Genomic DNA, 24,812 nt, shown 5'->3' on the forward strand with positions numbered 1-24,812 from the left:
TGATGTTAGTGAATAACAATAGTGACGTTCAGCAGTGATGGACATTACTGATGTACAGTAGTGACACGCAATAGTGATGTGCAGTGATATACAATACTAATATTCAGTAGTTATGTTCAGTAGTGTCACACAGTAGTGACACACAGTACTTACAGTATGTGCAGTAGTGATGTTAGTGATAGAGTGATGTTCAGTCGTGACACACGGTAGTGATGTACAGTAGCGATGCACAATGATGTTACAGATATGCAATAGTCATGTTCAGTGGTGTCACACAGTAGTGATGTACAGTAGCGATGTACAGCAGGCAGGCGCCGGATTGCTCTCCGGCGCCGCGCCGCGCCTCACTGGCAGGACGCGCATTCTGAGACCCAGAAGCGCAGTCGCGCGCCTCTCCGTGTCGGCAGTTTAGCGCCACTAGAAGGAGTATCTGTGCGCGCGCACTTGATCCGCACAGCGCCGGGCTGCAAGCCGCGTCTCCACACGGGAAAGCGGAGTCAATGGACGGCGGACGGGTGTGCACAGTAGGAGCTCTCCTGCGCTCGGGCCCGAGGAAGCGCTCGGAATAATGGGGAACAGCTCGCCGAAGCCGTTGCTCGGTGCGTAAGCGCGTGGGCTCCATGTCGAACCCCCCTCGTGTCTGTGTGTGTGTGTCGGCTCCTGTGTGCTTGTTCATGTTCATGTCTGCGTCTGTGTGTTGGGGAAGGAGAACGCCGTTTCCCCGTTCAGACACGAGCTCGGATGGCTCGTGCGTGGGAGCCTCTTCTTCCCAAACTACATATCCATGTTGAAACTGTGCATCCGTCCCCGCACGGGGCATCCGCGCCAAATCGCGCTCACAGCTCTCTGGTGTCGCTGCGCTGTTCGCGAGATGTTCGCGAGATGTCCGCGCGTTCGGTACCCGTCTATGCTGGATAGACCTAACGTGGGTCCGTGTTACAGTCGGCGCTGCGCGTGCTTATTCCTCGTCTTTGAAATCGTGCGAAATAGACCATGATTTGCTGGCGGAAGCTTTTTATGTTCGCGTTTTCCTTCCTTCGGCCGTGAAATCTAGGTAGAAAACAGCACCCATTTACACAGTGGATAAAGAAGGAATTAATCAGATCGCGAACCGTGCGCGTGAATCGCTGTGCGGAATAAGATCCAAGCGAAGAGGCACGCGCAGTGTACAGTACAGCATGATCGCTGCTCTTCTTTCACACTTCCTCAGCTCCCACCGCAGAAATCCCAGTGCAATAGACTGCAGTGGATTAGGCCAAGTTTTCACAAACTTTTCTTCGCTCATTTGGTTTGTTTTACGGAAATACAGCCCCTCGTTAGACATTTATTCTGCAGATTAATGAAAGTTGGCGGCGCTTTAGCAATTTATTTAGGGACTCAGTGCCCGAATGCGCGCGCGGCTGTGTGTGTGTACGCAAATACATTATTCAGTATTGAAATAAAAACGCATAGTATGAACATGATCAAGGTATGATTGTAACCTTCCAGGCTGCCAGTCCTGTGCACATTTAGAGTGCTTTTCCACGCACCTTTTATTATTTCATATTAACTCTTTCTTCTTGTGTTTGCCTGGAAAAGACAAGAGCCAAAAAAAGATGTTCATGGTAAGGATGAGCGAGAGGCTCCAGACTGTTCTGAGGACACAACAGAGGCATTATCTCAAAGCCTGCTTCATGTTAGACACATAAGTGGAAAAAAGAGACAATTGCACGAATGTCATACTTGTCAGTGTGTAAGTCCAGAGCAGGGCTCTTAGATGAGCGCTCAGTCAATGACATGAACTTATATATAACATATTAGTGCATAACCTTGGCATGTCAAAGGTTAATGGCTTAGGTAGCTGTTCTGTTATTCTTGAACACATAACACCCAGGCATTTGTGCTTCCCTTTCACTTGTACTCTTTTAATGTTTCGGCTGCTGAACCCGACGAGTGTTTGACGTTGAGCCTAAGCCCCACACTACCTACATCAGCCGTAATGTTGTCATTTTTACTCATCTGTTATAACTTTCTGTGAGTAAGAATTTGTTGTCGTCTCAATTAATTAGTAGGATTTGCCCTAGACTGTTGATATTCAAAAAGAGAGGTTTCAATAATGAAGTACACATTATAGCTCTGTATTGGTTCCCCCAGTTCCAGAACATTAAGTGTAGCATAGTTTTACAGGAAATGTTTAAAAGAGTCTGATGGAAATACATATTTCAAAGTCTGTTACAACCACCGTGACATAGCACAATCTCATCTGCATACAGAGACAAATGCTCATATTTTCAAAAGCATATGTAATAGTAATGTAGCGGCCCTACTACTGATACTGATGATCGAAGTGTAATGTCACACTGCTACCAAAAGTTTTTAGCCAACATAAGTGGCTGTCTTTCATCTCGTATATTCAAGAACAAAATGACCTTTGCCCTGGTAACGATGACTTTCTGTGGGCCACAGAAACGCGTAAAAAATTATTGTGATTAGTATATTTTAATAGTTAGTCTGACCAGCAACAGCAGATGGTGCACACCAGACATTAGTTTACGTTGCTTGTGTGTACACTTTGTATTCATTAGTTTCAATAAGAAAGCTTGTTATTCTGCCATTGGAGACAATTTTGTGTCTGTGTGCCTGAAAAGGACGGGTTTTCTCAGCTGAGATTCAAAAAATAGCGAATTAATCCCTTATCAGCTATGGCCTTGTGAATTTATAGTAAAACCGAAAAAAACATTCTTTTTCTGGTTGTTTTTACTGTGGTTAGGGTCAAAATGTTATTTCTATGGTGTTGTTAATGGGTGAACTTAGAAGTGGTAACAAAACATTAATAATAATTTAAATTTTTTCATTTAGCTGACACATTTCTCCCAAGCAACTTAATCATGTTAAGCTGCTTACAGTGTTTTACCCATTGAAACAGCTGAGTAATTTTTACTGTATCAGTTCAGGGTAAGTGCCTTAACAAAGGTGCTACAGCAGAAGGTGTGATTTGAATCTTTTGATATGAAATGTGGTCACGCTAACCACAACGCCACCTGCCTTGATATGATTGATATGATTTAGTTGCACAGTAAATTTCATTTAAGAAATAAGTAAATGATAGAGCACCTGTAATCACTACGCTGCCAGCTGGCCTCATTACTATTATTATTATTATTATTATTACTTTAGTTATAGGAACTTTATTTAGGTAGCAGCTTATTTGTTTTTGTGCTAGACCTTTCAAATCCCAAACTACTTTACAAGAAGAGGAAATGACGTGTAATAAAAATAATACATAACCAAATAAATTCAGCAGAACCAGCTTTGAGATGTATAGCGATAACATGTGAATTGAAAGCAGAAATTTAAAATACATGTTTGGAACAGTTTTTTAAAGGTATTGACAGAATCTGTCTCTCTGATATGTGGTGAGATTTTGTTCCATGATGTCGGTGCATGGTAACAGGAAGCTGCCTTTCCAGTTATCTTATGTGTACCTTTGTGAATATGCAGTAGGTGCTAACAAAACACGATGGCTGGAACATGACACAGAGAGCCTGTGCTGTCACCACTGTTCTGAGGACGGACTGTGCTGAGAGTAAAATCCTGCTTTCCCACCTTTGCCCACATGAGCAATGGGGTAAGACCTTTCGCTGGCCCCACCATTGTCCACGGTCCTGTCCTGTGTAGAAGCACCGTATTTCATTATGTTGACTGCTGTAGTCATGGACAGCACACCTGTACAGGTACCAGACATGTTCTTACATTAGTGTAGTAGCAGTGTTAGGGTCATCTATGGCAAGAATGAAACCCTGGTCTCTTGTGCTAAGGTGGGCACCACATCAGCGACAAGCCATGGCCTTTTCCTAAAGCCTCTGAGGTCAACGCTTCTTTATTAGAGATGCGTTTACAATATTCTTGAAATTGCTTTTTCTTATGCAGTAATGAGCACTTTAGGAGCTATGATATGAAGCCTATTAAGATTTACTTCTTAGTAGGCTTCATATCATAGCTCCTTAAGTGGAACAATATTAGATAATATCAGAACAGTCATAACATGCCAGAGGTTCACAGGAGAAGATGCAAAGTTGCCCACTCTCTATGGGGCCAAAAAGCAAATTTACCCGCAAAAATCTCATCCTTCCTCTTTCTTATCCTGGCTATACTCGTCCAAGAACTGGGTGTGTTTCTGTCAGGCACAAATGATAACCCTCAACCAACCAGGTGCACAAATATAACATAGTTAACACACCGTTCTGCTGTAATGGGTCAATATATGTAGACGAGGAATTGTACTCGCAGGGCCTTGCCTTGCCTTGCAAAAGTATTCACACCCTTGAATTTTCTTGTTTTACCAAATCACAAATGGAACATTGAAATTTTGTAGCCCATGAGATCTGATTTCAAATACTGAAACTCAAAATTTCTTAGGTGGCATGTTTTTGTAAGGAAATTTTTTTAAGAAAAATTAAAAAAACTTAAATATTCTGTTTGTATAAGGATTCAGAATATGTGCAGTGGAAGTTCCAATGTTACATGCTGTACTGAACTGTTTAGAAAAGGCGAAGAGAACACAAGGTGAAGAAGTGTCTTTTTCCCAGCCTTCGTGAATGCTTTTGGTAGTTTATTCACAACATTCACATTTACATGTCCTTAGCCATTTTGTTGACCAGCCAGTATATTATATGTATGTAAGCTTATATTTACTTTAGAATTTTTTTTCCTGGCATTATCAATGTCAAACTATACTGGCCTGAAATGGTAAGATAAGAATAGATTGTTACTTTTAACAGAAACTTGTTGTGTAGCGAGTCTGGGGTTCGAGTCCTGCCTGGGGTGCCCTGCGACAGACTGCTGTCCCATCCTAGGCATGTCCCTCGGCCCTGCGCCCTACACTGCCAGGCAAGGCCCCGGCTCACTGTGACTCTGCTCAGGACAAGCGGTTGCTGAAATTGATTGATTGGTCCTCCTGTCAGAATGTATGTTATGGGTTTGAAGATTTAAGCAATATGTGAAAAAATGTCTTTCAACATTAAACATGATTTTGGATTGAGAATTTTCTCCTGGGGACACAGCACAGATATTCATACTGTAATTGTACTGGGTATTAAATTTCACAGTAAATGACTTATTTGTGGGTTTCTATATTTGAATTAACATTTTTTTCTTTTTAGCTTTGTCAGAATCATAAACACACTGGACAAATGTGTATGTGTTTGTTATTTTTAATAATTTTTATAATAATTTGTTTAACCATGGAAAATCCTATATGCAGCTACACACGTAATGTGTATTGGTTTGTACCGGGATATGTGACTGACTGTATTCTAGAATCACGTCTGTGCATCCATGTCTCTCCTTCTGTTGATGTGATAACCTTTTTGTATTGTGTGAGATTTTATGTCGCTTTGGAGAAAAGCGTCTGCTAAGTGAATAAATCTAAATGTAAACGTAGGTTAAGTTATTGTCAGATAAAATACGAGTTGAAGTTAATAGGGTAAGGTTGTCCTAATTTTGTGTGCTTTAGGTTGGTCACAGTGCCGTAACAACAGTGGCACTGCAGTTTGCTCTTCAGGAAAAGTGTGTTGTGCAATTATATCTCAGAAAAACTAATTTTGCTACTGTTTTTGAGATTCTGTGAATACTATAGACAGCCTCTTCCTCTTTCTCCATGAGGTACACTCTGTGTAAGCCACTAATATTGCTGAATAAATACTTGTAGGTTTTGTATGTTTTTGAGGATTGTAGCTTTTGGATTCTATGAGATGGAAGCTGAAGATTGTATCATATGCTCTTCTAAAAATATTGATATGTTTTTGTAATTCAGGTTTTCTTTTTGTTCAAAAGTGTTTCCAGCACATTCTTTGCACCATAACCTTTATGCAATCAGAGCCCTGGAGATGCTCTATGTTGAGCCCAAAAATGACTGCATGCTTAAAACTGCAACAAATTGCAGCAGAAAAGGAAAAGGAAGGTTGAAAACACTCCCCAAAGCTCAATGATTTTTAATGAAATTAGAAATAAGAAGCTTGAAACACTGCAAGTTGCTTTGGGGGCAGACACAAGCTAAACAAATAAGTGCAAGTCAGTCTGTGTGACACAGGTCATCCACTGTCATTAGGCACACCATGAAACTGTCCATTTTGCAGTTCTTCTAACCCTCCCATGATTGTTATGTGTAAATGTATTTTAGACCTAATTTGGTTTTCTTTGTTATAATGTTTATTAAATTACTGCACACAGACACCTCTCGACTTACGCAAATAGACCATTCTTCAATCCCTTAGGTAAATCGAAATGCATGTATGTCGGATTGCCCCACCCCCTTCATTACAGAGCCAAGCCTTCTCATTTCCTTCGCATTTATTGCAAACACGGGCACAAAAAATTACACAATATGATTCTCTAGTAAATGTCAGACATATTAAATATTGTAATAAGACATAGGCCTAGTGAATTAAATAAATTTTTTACGTTTCTATAAAGGATATATTTAATTAAAAAATCGACTACTGCATACGGTACGTGTATGGCATTGTACTGTATGTGCTTACCTTATATTTTGTAGTATGCTGGCACACAAGAGGGTGCTGTTGTTGAGTAATTTATCATTTTCCAACTCAGTTAATGCACCTTGACATTTGTTCGTTATTAATGTTGTTTTCATGCTATCTGTCTCCTGTCATGTGCTCCTTCACACATGCAGCATTCTTCACTATCCTATTCACACTTGATACGGCTACACCTGGTTCCCAAACTATAGACTATAGATAATCTTTGTCCACCTTCATACTTCCTTATTATGTTTAATTTCATCTCCGAATTGATTGCTGTACGCTTGTGAGATGGTTCTCGTTTTTCTTAAAGCACACGTTTACCACCAGGCATTGTAAATAAATCCGGATTAACGTAAATTGAATGTACATAAGTAGAGGTTTGTCTGTACATTTTGAAGGAGTTCAGCAAATCATGCTTAAAGTCATAGCTAAGTGTTCAGCACTGTAAAGACAAATAATATCAGAAAATTAAATGTAGTGAAAAGTAGAGCTACAGTAAACCAGTAGGAATACAGTAGGAATTTTTCTGTGAATTTGGTATTACTCACTCTGCTCCTACCTGTTACTCACTGCTCTCTTCTCCTTATGGCTTTAAGGAAGACTAGTGTTTGTCTTAGTGTAAATGCGAAGACGTTAAATGATGGAATCCTGGCAGCAGCTAAAATTTTTACTATTTTTATTATTTTGACAAACAGAGGTTCTTAATTCACTGCTAAGGGATCAGAGCTTTAATTCTTGACAAAACAAAAGTTATGAAAAATTATGACATTGCAGTGTGTTTAGAAGAAAGTAGAGAGAGAAACGGTAAAACAGCTGGCTGGTTTTCACTCGAAGAACGTAGTTTAGTTGCATAGTCAGTTGAATCTAAGCATTAAAGAAATCATTTTGACCCGTTATGATGATGCTTACGAAAAGTCATCAATAATTTTAAAAATGTCTGAAGAAAATGTATGTAGTAATTTACACAACAAGCTGTTGTACTTTATTTTTCTTTGTAGTCAAGACAGTGATGGTTTATTAAAAACAAAATTGTTCGAAATTAGTGTAATATTATCATTCGCTTTATTTTGTGAGTTCTGCAAAGTCACACATTATACTCTGTGGGGCAATGGGAGACATCTGTCTTGTAACGCTGTGGTTGGGATTTTGACTTTTTTAAAGTAAATTGTATTGGAGGAACTTCATAGACACCTCAACACTACACAACCATTGTCTTTTTACCCACACATCCCATATAGGGGTCTGTGTGTTGCCCCGGCAGCGCTGCTCCTTGACAGAGCATGTCACGTGTTTGCATGTTCATAAAAGCCCATAGGTGTAATGAACCAGAAGATTGTTAGATGACATGTTAGAAACGTTGTGTATTTTAGTGAAACAAAGAGTTACACAGGAGCACAAAGGAGCTGTATGATACAACATTTCTTCTCCTCAGCCATATGAGCAATGCAAGGTGGTAGAGATGTAGGTTCAGGCTGATGCTTCCAGGACAAGATCAGTTCAGGAGATGCTTCCATCTAAGCAGACATGTTCTGGGTGAACACGCTCATAAGGCTGGCTGTCCTCACCAAGCTCCTACCCCCTCCTGTGTGATGTTCAGCAAAGGCAGCACAATGTCTCACGTCTATATCGGGATCCCAGGGGAAGCCTCTTTTACAGCTCACAGGTGGAGGGAGCAGCATCGGGGACTGGGAAGAAGGGCCGCACCGGAACAATCCTGAATGGGGCCTGTGGAAACATGACATCAGCTGCCGTGACCATTTCCAAATAAGTTTCATCTCCTTCTCTGCTGTCCCCTGAGCACAGAAAGCAGACTTGGCAAGTGGGTAGACAGCGTCCTCTTCACTCTGTCACAGCTCTTTCACACCTACAGCACAATGGGCTCCCCTTCTCTGTGGGTCACTTTGTGCCAAGTCATTCTTATTTCATATTCCTTTCTTGCACACAGAAAAGGCTGCGCATGGATCCCTAACCGAATTTCACAGCATTCAAGTCTCAGAGCAGCTGCTGGTGGTTGGGGTTACCCCTATCCTCATCCTTGCCAAGTCTCCTGACACAGCTTATGGTTTCAGTGTGATTCGTAGATTCAAAGAGACACTAATTCAGAATGTGCTTTTTCACTTTTTCTCTGTCCCTTGCTGTTCTTGTTTCATTTTTCATAGTACTCTGTGTTTCTCTTCCACCCATTTCATCAGAAATCAGGATGGTAGCTTGATGGCAGTTAGCTCACGTCTCAAGTTTCTCGTAATTTATTTGCCAGAGTTGCTGCTGTTCACACGTTAGTCGGCAGCATGTGCCAGAAGTAGAATCTATGATCTGAGTGTTTGTGGAAAGAATTGCTCAAAGAGGTGACTGCCAGGATGTTGAGCCTTACTCTTTTTATTTTTATTTCAAAGGCTCCAAAGGTAAAACCACCACCACATATTTTATATTCAAAAATCACCAAAAGAAAATATGGCTCATTCATTTGGGTGGAAGTGTCAGTTAATTAGCTGCAAAATATAAACTATAGCACCACTGTTATTTTAGAGCAATTGTGAGTGTTTAAAAAACTCCAAAAAGCACAAATGTTCATAAATGTAATGCTAATCATAAGTTAGAAGCAAATGTTACAATTTTTTTTGTTATCAGTAATTTAGCATTGATCACCGAGATCACTTTAAAAAAAGAGATCACATTAATACAACTTCAGTGTAATAAACTTCTGTACATTTTTTTTCTGATACTTTTGTTAAGTACAGCAACCAAGGTTTAACAACCAGTGAGTACTGATGTCAAGATTCAGTCATGAAAAAGACAAGGAACATTCCTAGTGAGTTGGCATGTTTTATTGATGCTTTAGCCTTCTCCTTGGAATTGCTTCTGTATAATACAGATAAACTTCTACTTACGTAAATTCGACTTCCGTAAAAAAATTCCAGGCAGACAAATCATTTACGGATAGTACTTTTATTTTACGCAAAACATCTGAAATACGTTACACATAAGTCGGCTTAACCAGACAAAGCAGGAAGTTGCATCTTCACAGTTCTCACATGTTTTGAGTCGTGAATGCATCTCCTCTCCTTAATGTACTGCTTTTTCCCCATATTTTCTACCCTTTTCATTATCACAATGCCTGGTAGTAAATGTGTGCTTGAATTAAAACAAGAACCATCTCACAAGCGTACAGCAATCGATTTGGAGATGAAATTAAACATAATAAGGAAGTATGAAGGGGGACAATGATTATGGTCTGTAGCACTGAAACAAGGTTTAGCCAGATCAACTGTGAATATGATAGTGAAGGATGCTGCACGTATAAAGGAACACGTGAAAGGAACAGCTAGTATGAAAACAACAGTAATAACAAACAAATGTCAAGGTGAAATACCTGAGATGGAAAAATGATAAATCATGCAACAACAGCACCCTCTTGTGTACCAGCATATTACTAGATACAGTACAATACTCTACGTGTACCATATGCAGTAGTCTATTTTTTTATTAAATTTATGGTTTATAGAAAGGTAAAAATGTATTTCATTCACTTGGCCTATGTCTTATTACAATATTTAATATGTCTGATATTTACTAGAGAATTATATTGTGTCATTTTTTATGCCCATATTTGCAACAAATGTGAAGGAAATGAGAAGGCTTGGCTCTGTAATGGAGGGGGAGGGAGAATCCAATATACGTAAAGGGTTGAAGAACGCTCTATTTGTGTAAGTCGAGGGGTGTCTGTATATCATTTGTAAATAATGTTTTTTGTGTCAGGGGGATGTGGTGGTGCAGTGGGTTGGACCGGGTCCTGCTCCCTGGTGGGTCTGGGGTTTGAGTCCTGCTTGGGGTGCCTTGCGGCGGACTGGTGTCCCGTCCTGGGTGTGTCCCCTCCCCTTCTGGCCTTACGCCCTGTGTTGCCGGTTAGGCTCCGGTTCCCCGCGACCCCGTATGGGACAAGTGGTTCTGAAGATGTGTGTGTGTGCGTGTGCGTGTGTGTGTGTGTGTGTTTTGTGTCATGGGATGCAAGTCAGTTGACTCATCATGTCTGGCTGCTGTTTTGCATGGGCTTGTGGTTGCTTGTTGACGGCAGTGGGATAGCAGCTACTTCTCCAGTTGGCCCTGCAGGACTCAATGATCCTCTTTATATAAAGAATCCATGACTAAGATAATGCTCATGTCCTCACAGGGTGACAATAATGGCAGAGTGTAGCAAACCTCGTGGGCAGATAGAGGAAAAAGAGAAATTGTCTAAGTTCCACTTATAGTTCCAATTATGCGTACATACAGTAAACTGCAGTAATATTGATAATATCTTTATAGTTCTCAAAATATTACTGTCTTTAACCAAAACCTTAGGGTATATCTGAGGTGTTAAAATGTATTCTGAATGTATACTGCTGCACGATTTCTCTTTATCAGGGAAATTTTTTTGGCAGGCAAATTGATTAGATACAATTACAGAAAAGTTACAGATGTTTTGCTTGTTGGCCAATTGTTGTATGTAATTTAGAATGCAATTAAGAATAATGGCTAATTTGGGAAATGTGCTGTGGTACATTGAGCTGAGTGATTCTTTACAAAGATCAGAGTGGATCAGTGTGACTGACACTGCAGTAGAAATTCAATCACACTAAATCAAGCCACAATCAAGTGGGGAAACTTTGTCCACAAAGCATAACTTCGTCAAAATAAATACCACATTTGAGACCATTTAAATAGTTAGACAACATATGGTGTCTACACAGAACATTCGTTGTGCTAACATACCATTCCACTCTGTCAGTGGGGCCTGTGAAGGACCTTGATAAAGGACTCAAGGGAATAAAGGCACTGTCATGTTTGTGAGACATCCTGAGATGATGTGTAATTTCTAACACAACACATTGTCCTACTGCAAATATGCATGTGAGACAAGCTGGACTGACTATTAAGGTCCTTGATAGATGAGTATATTTTGGTACTTTGTGGTGTTCAAACAACACTTGGTTTGTGCTAAAAACCCAATGCATATGAATCAAACATTTCCCATACCACTGACCTTAGGTTGGATGGGTCCATGAATTCTTTCATTTTGTGCAAATTTCTGATCTGAATCTGGGATTTGACAGAGCAGGCAACATTATCTCTCTCACTAATCATCCGGTATTGGTGACTCCACTGGAACCTTATTTTCTTGTTCTGGGCTCGTAGTAGATGAACCCAGCTGGGTCTCCTATTGCTGTAGCCCATCACCTTCAAGGTTTGAAGAGTTACGTGCTCATCAAGTCTGTCCGTTGTCCTCTAACCTCCACCTTTAACAATGAGTTTTTTAGTCCACAGCAATGCCATCAGCTGGATGTTTTTTGTTTATCACACCATTCTCTCTAACGTTGTGAGTGAATCTGAGGAATGTGGCTGTGCCTAAGATATCGGAACAACCACGTCTGGCACCAGAATTCATACCACATTCAGAATCACTTAGATCACATGTTTGGACCATCCTTGTGTTCAGTCCAATAGTAGCAGAACCTGCCACCCCAGTCTGCATGCTTTATGTGTAACTGAGTGAAGGGGCGTGATTCGCTGTTTTGGAGGAGCGGCACACTGTTAACAATACAATAATGTGGCCGGAGAGTTTAAATGAATACTGTATATATACCCATGTCTGAAATTAACATCTTAACATCTGAAAATCAAATTGCATTAATATTAAAATTACATAAAATGTAATTTTTATTTTCCAGTGACTTTTAAGTATTTTTTGTGGTTTTCTGTGGGTCATCTGCCTAAGTTGCACCCATGTGATATTTACCCAAAAGTATTTGCTGAAGAGGCGCAGTGGGTTGGACCACAGTCCTGCTCTCCGGGGGGTCTGGGGTTCGAGTCCCGCTTGGGGTGCCTTGCGACGGACTGGCGTCCCGTCCTGGGTGTGGCCCCTCCCCCTCCGGCCTTACGTCCTGTGTTGCCGGGTTAGGCTCCGGTTCCCCGCGACCCCGTATGGGATAAGCGGTTCTGAAAATGTGTGTGTGTGTGTGTGTATTTGCTGAAGAAACTCCGATCCATCAGAGTAACTGAATAAATTTCACGTTTTTAAACAAAGGCACACATTTGAATATTTAAAATATGCACTAATAGTTTTTATGGCAGTCCTTTTGAAGGAGCTGGTGTTATTATGGACATCTGGTCTCTATCAGACAGGAGAAAAGCTCTCGTCACACAGCCTCTAATGGTTATGAACTAGGCTTTCCAATAAAATTCTTCACCGCTTAGAAAAGGGGATTTGGCCTTGTGTGAGAAATCTGTCTGCATGTGATTCCTGCTTCCAAACAGCAGTATCTGCTGTGAAGAAGGGATCTTGGGAGGTGGTTGAAAATACTGTTCAGGAGCCCGAGGCAGTGAACATCCTGGCAGCTTATCCACTTGCTTGTTGTCATTGGAACAACTGGCGCTCCAGCCAGTCTGCAAGGTTTCCTGCTGATTTCCTCATCTCATATATTTACATTTTCTTTTTTCTGTTGCATCGGAGATAATTCACTTTGTTAGTGCTTTTCACTGACAGACTGTTTTCATCTTTTAAGATTGCTTTTTTGTAATTCATTCAAATCAAGTTGCCACCAAGTTCAAGCAAACCTGAATATCACGTTGCATATTTGAGATAAACTGTGTGAAGTTATTACATTTATTTCCTTTTCTTGTCCGTGCATTAAAATTTTCAAAGCTTCGGTCCTTTAATTTTTGGGAACACCACTTTCCTGGTAGTAACCAGTGAAATTTTAGGAGGAGTACTGGAGAGTGCCATTCCTCAAAGCGACTTATTTTCGAGGGAAATGTACAGAAAAATGCCATTCACACTTAAGGTTCTGTTCCACGATGATGCACACTTCGTCATGCCGCCTGCAGAAGAGGACATGTTTTTTTAAACCAAAGTGACTTAACACAGTGCACAGTTTTATGTTCCCCCATTTATTGAGGTGTACATTTTACTGATGCAGTTTGGATTAAAATGTTTTTTTTTTTCCACACTTACAGCAACAAAGATGTCAAGGACTTAAAATGACAAAAGTTTATAAGTGTTAGATTCAGCACTTCTTTCCTGGTTCACACTATCAGTTTTCAGTGTCCTTTTTTTTGTGAAATATTTGGAAGAAAGGACTCTGCAGTCTTCCATATGTGAGAAAGGGGGTTACTGATGTGGGACTTTCAACTGTGGGAAAAAAGTGCTTTTTACTGGAATATCAGGGTAACCCGATTTGACTCTTGGAATACCGCGTCACTGACTGACTGTGCAAGATGGTGTAGTGAGTGTGGGAAAGGAAGTCAGTACATCACTGAGAAGACCACTTGATAAATAGCTGAGCTCCACTGGGCATTCTGTTTCTACAAATATGCAGGCATGATGTTGACTTTCCTCTCATACTAAAAGCCAAAGATATGAACGCAGCTTTGTATTTATGTCTTTTTTAAGAGAGGCTGTATTTGGAAGATCCATTATGGCAAATTCTGTCATCTTCTGTTTGCAGAATGCATTCAGTGAGTAATTTGCAGTAGTCTGGGCTTCCATTTCTTGATTTTGACAGGCAGTCTACCCTGCATCATCATGGAATATCGCAGAAAACAGAAAGCTCCCCTCCCTGTGGTATTCCTTTAAATCTGTAACCACCGAGCAAATACAATAATTTACATTTACATTTATTCATTTAGCAATCCCTTTTCTCCAAAGTGACGTACATCTCATAGAAAATGCAATGTGTGCATTACATTAGCAGAAAGAGAGACTTAACTGTAGATGCATGATTCTTAAATACAGTTAATTTCTTTCCAGCATATAAATCAATGTGCATCACACAAGCAGCTGTATAAAATTTTATCTGAATATCAACAATTCCAAATCATCTTCAGAGTAATAACTTTTTTTTTGGAGATATATATATATATATATATATATATATATATATATATATATATATGAGCATGAGCATTTATGTTACATTACAGAAGGAGCTGTGTAAAGGTTTATCCATTGTTTAACAGGCATGACATCAAAGTTATAGTGTATGAACATTTACACATTACATGAAGTCGAGATCATGGGTGAAGTGAGTCTGGAAGAGGTGAATTTTAAGACCCTTTTTAACTGTAGACAGAGATTCAGCAGTTCTGAGTGAGAGGGGGACGTTGTTCCACCACAGCAGAGCCAGAACCGAGAACCTTCGTCCTTAACCTTTCGTGTGTGGGACCACCCGGGCAGATGCGGAGGAGCATAGCAGTCTGGTTGGGGTGTAGCAAATGATCAAGTCTTCTAGCTATCTGGGAGCAGTTCTATGGATGCTTTTGTAGGCCATAACCAGGGTCTTTATTTGATCCAAGCAGCCATCTGGAATCAATAGCTATCAGTTTTGTATTTATGGGATACTGTGTCATTTTATGAAAGTGGCAAACCACATATGATTGATCTGATGGATCATCTATTTGAAGAGTAAAGAACAAGTTATTAAAATTGAAAGGCCAAATTAAGGTGCTAAGAACTTGAAAGATGTAGAGAAGAGAACAAAGAACCTGTGGAACTTGTGGTACTTTAGCAAGAGTAGCAAAAATACGTGAAATGTACATTGGCCTAACAGATCCTATATACTATATATAGGTATTTTGAACAAAACAAAACGGCCATGATAAAGTGAAAGGTAGACACCTTAATTTAATTACTGCCATGGTGTAGGCTGTGTATCTATAAGATGGTTCTAGATCTGCTGCATCATTTTTTACAGTAGGTTGTGTAGTCCATGACCTTATAAAACACAAAATAATGGCAAAACCCTGTTTGTACCCAAGCTTTGATGTTGAGGTGCAGTATTCACACATAAGTTTCTGGAGAGCCCTCTTCACCAACAGTGCAGCAGCAGCTCTTGCTGCATACAGTAAGATCGACTTGTTGCATTTACTCTTTGGATACTGGACGTTGCTTGGTAAAGTACGCAAAACTTCATGGTCAAGAAAACCCTGGAAGTAACACGTGAGAGATGTGTACAAACTTGGGGTACCGGGAACGGTGCCTTCAGGGCAGTGTTTGGTTCAGAGCAAGCTGTTCAAGTCATCATGTCAGGCTTTCTTTGGATAGATGAATGCAAGTTTACATAAAGGAAAAATAAACTTCTGGGACTTTGGGAAAGCAAGATAGTTTATGAGAAAGCAATATTCCTAGGGTTTGTCTAGATAAACCCATCACATTTTGGTAAAAACTGTGGAATGAAAACTCTCTGAGCTGCTTGAAATTGAAAATGGGATTCTTCTGCCTGATTAAAGTTGGCATAGTCATTAACTTCCCTGGGTTTATTTATTTATTCTTTATTCTGTATTTTTTTTTTAAAAAAAGATGTTTACAATGCTAGGAACCTTTATTATACCCAGAAGTCCATACCATGGACCTTTAGTGACTTTTGTGATTTTTCAAAGTGAAAGTTAAAGTCAACTTTATTTTCGTCCCACCTGTAGGTGAGTTACACATACAGGAGAATGAAATTTAGTTTCTCTTGGACCTCTGTGCCACATAGAACATACATGTATAGTGCAGTGTGTTACAAACAGACAAGTGCAAATACAGGACAGTGAAGTACACAGGCCAGAGTCTGGCTGCAATATACACAATATACAATATACACAGATAATAAACATAAATACTAAATAGGATTTACATGTAATGCATAACACAAAAAAGAAAACTATACAGGACATGTAATTTACACTGTAGCACTATAGACGGTGAAAGACTGGACACTAGGGACAGCAGCATAACCTAAAGTAGCAGCAATTATGAAAAAATTAGGGGGACAGTGTGTGCCATGACCATTTAATAATTTGAGTATTGGGGGGTGTAGAGCCCCCAAGGAGCAGAGGATTCAGTTGTTTGTATAACGTGGTATTTTGCTTGAAGTAGTACGTGCTTTGTACTGAATGGCATGTGCTATGTTAAAGACATGTTTTAGACATTGCTTTAACTATTCTTTGAGCTGCTTTTACTTTTTGCTTGTACTTTTGCTGAGATGTATGTCGCTTTGGACAAAAGCATCTGCTAAATGAATAAATGTAAATGTAATGTAATGCTTTATTAGAAATTTTATTTATTATTTAAGAAGAATGAGTCATTCCATTTTTTTTACCCACTTCTTAGACATAGTGGTTTTTCTTCCATGGTGGTTTTTAATTTTTTTTTCTGTGTAGCTGTTCGACAAGAACTTTGCTTACGCTCCACTGTATACCATCAGCCATTCTGCTCCTCCAGTCCAAGTCCGGTTATAATCGCTCCCTTTCTGATGTGTTTAAATTGTTAGCAGGGAAACCTGTACAAGAAAATCAATTTCAACCTTATCTTTGCACGATTACACAACCTCATCCATATATTTCCAGAAATAGAAAACGCACACAACTGCTGGTGTAAACCAAATTTGTAATTTGGCTTCATTAAAAAGAATAAGCAATTGTAATCAGTACACTGTTATCCACAAAGTCGTCATGTCCCATTAACAATCCTGAGCAAATGCAAAAGTCCATTCCAGCCACATGAATCATACTAAATTATGGGGCTGAAAGAGGGACATTGTTGATGTGACCACTCTTGGTCTGGGGTGCTCTACGAATGCTTCTCCCGGGGATGTTGAATGCTGAGTTGGCCTTCCTTAACCCAGCTGCAGAAGTGCTTCAGAAGAGGTGTACTGTCCCACTGCACTGCACTGCACTGCACTGCTGTATGTTGGACATAATGGGGCTCTTTCAAAGAGCAGTACCTTCAGAAAGAACAGCTTATGAGATAAAGGTGACCATGTTAGAACTTGCCTGTAGTGTAACGAAGTGAAGAAATCAAACCCAGTTCATGCATTTTTAAGTAGCGTTTACATGATACTGTACCAAAGAGAACAGTGTCAGTTAAGCATGTGTGAAAAGTAACATTAAGCCATGTTGTTGAAGGATTCAGGCCTCGTTGCAACATTTAGCTCTTTCTGGTGCTGTGACCCTAATGCCATGTGTGCTTCAGAAGCTGCTGTGTCATCATCTGACATTCCAGAAAGTTCAAACTGTCCAAGTCTTGAATGAATCTACAATAAGTAAACAGTACTAAATATGTATTAAATAGTAAATATAACTATCTCAAATTTACTTACAGCCTGTCCTAACTATGTGTGGCACTATTAAGGTGTCTGAATATTGTTTTTTGTTATCAAAAAATTTTAATGCAATTTTTCCCATTAAAGCTATATGTGAACTTACATTTGTATAATTACAGGACAGTAATTATGGTCATTCAGATAATGATGAAATATTTAAAAAGCTGCCATGCATTTGTAGACAAATATGTATAATGTATGTTTCAATGTTCCTTACATGCTACTCTTGCATGTTACTCTTACATGCAAGTAAGAATTTCATTGTGTGATGCACATCAGTACTAACCGTAACCCTGACCATAATGTGCACATGACAATAAACTTGACAGCTATTAGGGCAATTATTTTTTTGTTTAATATATTTTAGTAAATTGCTTATTCTTTAAAAAAAATCCTTTTAAAATAATCTTTCCCCCAATTCTAAAGGTCAGAAAAGGAAATTATTGTTTTGCCCAATACTTGTTGCTCACAGAAGGGCAGAAAGGCTCTTGAAAAAGGCTGTGGGGAAAAATTACAGTGCTGGTTATTTATGAGGAAGTCTTGGTAGCTCTCGACAGTGGGGGTTCTTTGCCCGTAACACAAAAATTCACAATACGCCAAAAAGAGAAAAGAAAAACTACTTTTAGAAAACTAAGAGGTGATGCAAACACAAGTGTTTCTCTTGGTTTCAGCCTGGTCTCCTCCTCCTTTGTTCGTCATGTAGAGAACTTAAACAGCCACAGCCAGAGTGTTTGCTTTTAAAAAAACTGGTTAACCAGTGTTGTAGTGCAGGTGCTACAGATGGATGAATTGCATATGACTTTTATTTCAACAATGTGTGTATGTGTTTTATGCTGTAAACTGCTAATTTTATAAGATTCCTTGGTCAAAGGAGCTTAAAAAGGAATAATAACAAACTCTTTGGGATAGTTTGAATTACTCTCTATACAGTATAGAGTGATGATGGACTGTGTTTATACATGACCTGCAGTTAGAATTTTCCTGTAATTAATAACTCTGTTTTCTTTAAAAATTTATTCTTTCCTGTCAGATGCAAACTTACAACACCGGCCGGTGGCCAGCAGACAGTATTATACATTGCCTAGCAGCAGCACTGAGCGGCGAGCTTCAGCCCCTCCGGTCAACATCAGCATTGAGTCACCCCGCTTCCACCCCCAAGCCAAGGGGAAGAACATCCGGCTAGACTCGCAGCTGCGCAGGGCCACACGCAAGAGCAGCTTTTGCAATGGCATCACGTTCAGCCAGCGTCCCTTGCGGCTTTACGAGCAGGTGCGCTTGCGTCTGTCGGCTGTGCACAGCGGCTGGAGTGGAGCGTTGCGCTTCGGCTTCACCAGCATGGACCCAGGTGACCTCGCCGCTTCAGACATCCCCAAGTACGCCTGCCCTGACCTAGTGACGCGGCCAGGGTACTGGGCCAAGGCCCTTCCCGAGAGGCTGGCCCTCAGGGACAACGTATTGGCTTTCTGGGCCGACCGACACGGTCGGGTGTTCTACAGCATCAACGATGGCGAGCCAGTCCTCTTCCACTGTGGGCTAAGTGTCGGCTGTCCCCTCTGGGCCATCATTGACATCTATGGAATCACACAGGAAGTGACCCTACTTGGTGAGTTGCACACTCCTTCAGATTATGTTAAAAATTCAGATCAACCAAGTGGTCCTGTATTACAGGTTTAACTAACGGGAGCAAAAAATAAAAGAATGATTCCCGTAATTCATGATTGTAGGGAGACCTACATTACAATATATAGCAAGGTTTGAAATGGTTATGTCCATTGTAAGTATACACTGGGTCCTTGTGTTATGAACCTTTGAGCATTGCATTTATTTGTTTTTTATCTCAAAAATTGTATTTTCTTCACGTTATTTTGGTGTGATTATTAGCGTGTGATGTTATTTTCAAAAACATCACACGCTTTTCCATCTTGGCATCAAAACACAAACAAACAGTATGGAATGTGTGCAGACGCTGGGAGTCGGTTATAACAAGGTGTTGTATGCTACACACATCTATGGGCAAGAGTTTGCAGAGAGTTCATAGAAACAAGGCATTTTTATTTTTAGTGATTGTAAATTAGTATAATTTTAGTCTAGCTCAATGTCAATAAAAATGTTAAAATAATCTTACAGCATTTTTATTTACTGTAGCTGTATCAGAGGTTTTTAGAGAAGTTATGCAGCTAATAAATCGACACCTCTATTTTTATGATTCTTGTATGATTTCAGTGAATAGATAAAATAAACTGATCAGACTGTATTGAACACTGCACATACTTATGTCATAAATCAGTACCACCCTTGTCGCCTGTTGTGTCATCAGTCACAGATGAGACACATACTCGGTATTTAAGGTGAAACACTCTTTAATATGTTCTCCTGAAGCTTTCTTCCATTCCTGTCCTTTCTCCACTTGTTCATTCTTCTGTGGTGCTTGTTGTGCAGGAGGAGGACAGCAGTATCTTGTATGTGTATGTATATAAGCCGAATACAGCACATTGAATATGAGGTGGTGGAGATTACTTTTTAAAATTTTCATGTCATTTTAAAGTAGACTTAACTTTAATATGTCTTTTATTTAATAAAACATAATCCTGTGATGGACTGGTGTTCTGGCCACAGTGTTTGTTGCCATGCCTGATGGATCCAGTACAGAGGAACAGAGACTTTGCATTGTATGAGCTGATTATTAAAAAAGAACAGATAAATAAAACTATTACAACAATTTCTAATTCATCACACCTTCATGAATACAGTTTATTTTACAGAACCTAAGTGGTGAATAAATTGAGGGGCATCTCAGTTATTAAGCTTTCATTGATTGTGACGCAGTTGTTGGATATATGGACAATCCTCATTACACTCAAAGATAGCACAGGCAGGGAGTCTGATTCATCACATTTACCATTGTTCAACTTCCAGTGTGTTCTACAATCCATTTGTGGTTGTGTGCCAGACAGCAGTTGGGGCACAGGGGCAATCGGGTTGGATATGAGGAAATGGCAGCTGATGGTGGTCACTATCTACTCAGGTCCAAGTCTGTCCCTTTTCTTGGATGGGCTTAACAGTCCGGAATTAGGAGTATGTGCTGATAACTGTCCTAGCTGGGAATTGGAGGAAGGGGCCCCTCTCTCGGACTGTGCCATTTTGTTGTCCGCTGTCTGGCAGGAGCCCTGACCATGTTTGGTAAAGCCCACGGCAGATCGCCCACCCCCCCAAGCATTGAGGCGTTTGCTTTGTATAGCCCTGGATCTAGACTTTTGGCAGGAATGCTCTATTATTGTTGTATATCATAAAACTAAACACATTATTCTTGTAATGTAAAGCATGAGTGTGAAACGGGTTACAGGGTTGCTCGCCGAAGGTTTAATCACATCACCATGAATGGTTTTTACAAATGTTGAGCATAAGATACACAGATCATAAAATAAAAGCAGATATCAGGTGAACTTTTTTGAAAACTGCTGCAACAAACCAAGAAACATAGATGAGCTGCAAATACGAAAAATCAATTTTTGAGATAGATTACAAATAATTTAACTCCTTATGTATATATGTTGTACACTGTATATATTGACAGTGTATTGTAAATAAAACATGATCGCTGATAGATGTACTGAACCCATAAGGAACGTGATGCCTTGTGGTGTTGTGCTGGCGGGTGTTATCCTACAGCAGATGAAGTGGTCATCGTTAAATGTCAGGATTCAAAAATAATATAGTAAGGGACAACCGTTATAAGTATGGGTTATTGTAAGTTGAGGATCAATTTTTAAATGTATTTTTCAAGCAAAATAAAATGAAACACTTTGGTGTTATATTTACTAAGGAAACTTCAGGTTTCGACCATACGAATAAAATACATTGCTTGTTGAGTATGTAAGCATGGTCGGCATATGTTCTATAGATGATGGATTGTGGTTTGATTGTAAAACATTGGGGGACAGGTCTATAATCTGACATAAAGAACAATATACAAAGGTTACTTAACACTTGTGTGGCTGTCGTCCCCTCCAGAGAGCACCTTTGCTGAAAGCATGACCTCCAGCCGTCTGAGTACCGCTCGAATCAGCGCCTACCTACCACAGAGTAACCATGACTCGGCCAACTACAGTAACAACCAGCTGGAGACCAACCAGGCAGCCGCTGCCAAGATTGCCACCCTGCAGCTCAGCAGCTACAATCAGCTGATCCCATGTTGCTCCTCCACCTCCTCATCCTCTTCCTCCACTGCGTCCCATCGAGCCATGCGGTACCTTCCATCCCCGCTGGACTCTGACTTGCACTTCCACCCCATACGTGGCTCTGACATCATCCTCTCAGCTGACCGCTCAGCAGCCTGTATCCACTTCCTGGACAGCAGCCGGACTCTGGTGTTCAGCGACAGGCCATTGCACATGGGTGAGACGCTGTTTGTGGAGGTCGGCCATCTGGGCTTGCCATACTTTGGGGCACTTATGTTCGGTGTGACCTCTTGTGATCCAAGCACCTTGCGGGCCAGTGAGCTGCCTGCTGATCCTGAAGCACTCCTTGATCGCAAAGAGTACTGGGTGGTGTACCGTGGTATTCCCACACCCAGCTCGGGGGATGTGCTGAGCTTCACATTGTTAGCCAGCGGCGAGGTCCACCATGGCATCAATGGAGTGGCTCGTGGACGGCTTCTCTGCGTGGACTCGTCACAGGTCCTGTGGGCTTTTTTCACTCTACATGGGGCTGTGAATCGTCTCCGAATCCTTGGTACGTGGTACAAAGAACCATGTGGAAGCCTTCATTTTCTCTTTAGAATTTGCCAGCTTCATAGTTTTCTTCGCTGCCCATGATAATCATCTTTGTAGTAACTGAAACAGCCTGAATATCCTTACTCTACATTAGTAATTGATGCAAGCAAGTAACTTTGCAAAGTCGCATTGTACACCCAAGTGTTTTTCGCTGAGCACTGACAATATTAACCATGAAACTTTTAAATGTAGTTGAAATTAATTTCATAGCTATGTAAAATATGTGAAAAATGTTATAAAATTTTTATTTCTTTGCTGTGCACAGGGACCGTGCAGTCCAGCCCAATGTCGACGTCCCCCTCTGGCTCACCAGGTGGAACTCCAGACGACAGTGACTCAGATCTAGCGTTCAGTGTAAATCGGTCCTCCTCCGCTTCAGAATCCTCTCTAGGTAAGTATTCATGAGCAAGCTACTGCATTTCCGTAATGGTGCAGAACCAATGGATTGTTGCTTTGAAAGGCTATGAAGTTTATAATATTGGAATAAAAACATGGAAAGCAAAGATTTTAGCGAAGTATGCATACCAAGCTTTCTAAAAGTGTTGGAAAATAAAGGGAAAGGTCTTTGGACAGCTAACCCTAACTTTAGCTTTAATAATAGAGTAAATTAATATTGACCATTGAAGCTTAGTGCACTGGACAGCAGCCTGGGCCAACCCTTCCCATAGCAGAGTGAGAAATTGGGGAAATGAGTATCAGGTGCAGCCATTGAGGCCTGAATGAAACTCTCTCAAGAAGGTTTTTCAGCAGAAGAAGGGAGGAGCACATATTTTATTTGTAGGGTTTCAAAGTTTTGTATCGGTGGTTTATTGAACAAGCTTTTTTTGCTGTATTTTATAGTCTGTCCTTTTGTTTCTGGAGCTGTCAGCAATTTATAAAACAAGGCAATAAATGTAAAAACCCAATGGAAATAGAGTACATCAGAACTGTATCGTCCTGACCTTGGGAAATGGCTCATAATATGCCTTTTGCTATGATAATATTTTTCTATGTTCCAGTTACGGCCCCCAGCTCGCCCCTAAGCCCCCCTCTCTCGCCAGCGTTGTTGCCATCAGAGCTTCCGCTGAGCAGCAAGAATGGCGAGTGCACAGTCTGCTTCGACCAGGAGGTGGACACGGTCATTTACACCTGTGGACACATGTGTCTTTGCAATGACTGTGGCCTGAAACTGAAGAAACAGATTAATGCATGCTGCCCCATCTGCCGGAGGCCTATCAAGGACGTCATTAAAACATACCGGCCGTAAGGGGGTGGCGGAGTGCTCAGTGCTTTCTTGGCACACCAGTGCTAGATTACACCATCCAAGGCCCTTTTTTCAGCTTAACACACCCCCGTCCCAATGTATGGACCTGTATCGCTCAGCTGGTCACCTTCTCTCACTCAATGTTACCTGTCTGTGTCATAACCCTGTTGAACGCTTAAAACACCAAAATGGAACAGGAGGGATGGTGGCTTTTACTCACCCATCTTCTCTCCATCTAGGATTAGAGACCTGCTAGTGCCTTTGACTGTGATCAACCACGTCTGTATTGACCTAAGAGATAAAGACATGACAATCACTTATATTTTTACAAGAAAATCTCCAAAGGTATTGGTCATCATTACCCCAATAATGCACCGTAGCATTGCAAGAATTTATTTTTAACCTAATAAGAATAATCCAGTGCAAATTCAGAATGAGCCTGGGTGTATGAAAGGGAATTTGAAAGTGAAAGTGAAAATGCATAAATGTGAATAGGAAATGCACTAAGGAAAAACTGTGTGGCAACATCCTGCTTGTAGGAAATTTGTTTTAGTTGTGGTAATGTCGAAGGCAAAGCTTATGTGTGTTAACTGGCTTTATGCTGCCAAAATCATCGTTAGTATGTGAAATGTATATAAGAAAAATACATATCTTTCTTTTCATTCAGCATTTTTTTCAGTTCCTGCATTTGGGGAAGAACTGAAACAACCATGTACACTGTAGTCTCGATGTAATGCAGGACTGATTATAACATCATCAAGTGTGGGACCCTGTTAGCTGTTCCTGCACATAATAATAAATGGATAAATGCAGTATAATGTGGACTCGCTTAAAACATGCTCAAATATCTCAGACCCTAGGTGTTATTTCATGTCTGTGGTGAATTCCTAGGTACAGCACAATACATCTTCAAAAACACACAGACACTTGTCATGGAAATTTTTTGACAAAAAATTTTGTTCAAAAATTTAAAATGTCCTGTCATTCTTGTAGTTAATATGGAAAGACAAAATACAAGCATCCCTCGATTCACGGAATTAATCCGGTTTTCGAAAAAAAGGCAGATATCAAAATTTCAGACCCTGAAAGCCGATTTCCCATTATTTTAAATGAGGAAAATAATAATAATGTGTTCCCCACCAGGGGGCATGGTGGC

The 24,812-nt window shown here is 40.4% G+C and overlaps 1 protein-coding gene across 3 annotated transcripts; it reads left to right on the forward strand.

The window, feature by feature from the left end:
• The first annotated feature begins 362 nt into the window (after positions 1–362).
• On the forward strand, positions 363–24,812 carry neurl1b (neuralized E3 ubiquitin protein ligase 1B). Of its 3 annotated transcripts, XR_001965621.2 has the most exons (6): positions 363–599; positions 18,672–19,244; positions 21,653–22,372; positions 22,679–22,804; positions 23,412–24,516; positions 24,548–24,560. XR_001965621.2 is itself a non-coding variant. In XM_018741272.2 (5 exons), exons 1-5 carry the CDS (start codon positions 569–571, stop codon positions 23,657–23,659), a joined length of 1,698 nt encoding a protein of 565 aa, XP_018596788.1. In that variant the 5' UTR covers positions 363–568; the 3' UTR covers positions 23,660–24,812. The 3 variants fall into 3 exon arrangements, 2 of the variants coding, with proteins under 2 accessions (XP_018596788.1, XP_018596909.1); XM_018741272.2 differs by having other exon boundaries at positions 23,412–24,812; XM_018741393.2 differs by having other exon boundaries at positions 21,653–22,036; positions 23,412–24,812.

Source organism: Scleropages formosus, chromosome 13 (assembly GCF_900964775.1).
Source record: "Scleropages formosus chromosome 13, fSclFor1.1, whole genome shotgun sequence".
In the NCBI taxonomy this organism is placed as follows: Eukaryota; Metazoa; Chordata; class Actinopteri; order Osteoglossiformes; family Osteoglossidae; genus Scleropages; species Scleropages formosus.

Excerpts from the sequence above, each read along its gene's own strand:
- neurl1b (XM_018741272.2), top strand. The coding sequence starts at position 569 with ATGGGGAACAGCTCGCCGAAGCCGTTGCTCG. Across the intron at positions 19,245-21,652 it reads ACAGGAAGTGACCCTACTTG|AGAGCACCTTTGCTGAAAGC; the intron begins GTGAGTTGCACA and ends CGTCCCCTCCAG. Across the intron at positions 22,373-22,678 it reads GAATCGTCTCCGAATCCTTG|GGACCGTGCAGTCCAGCCCA; the intron begins GTACGTGGTACA and ends TGCTGTGCACAG.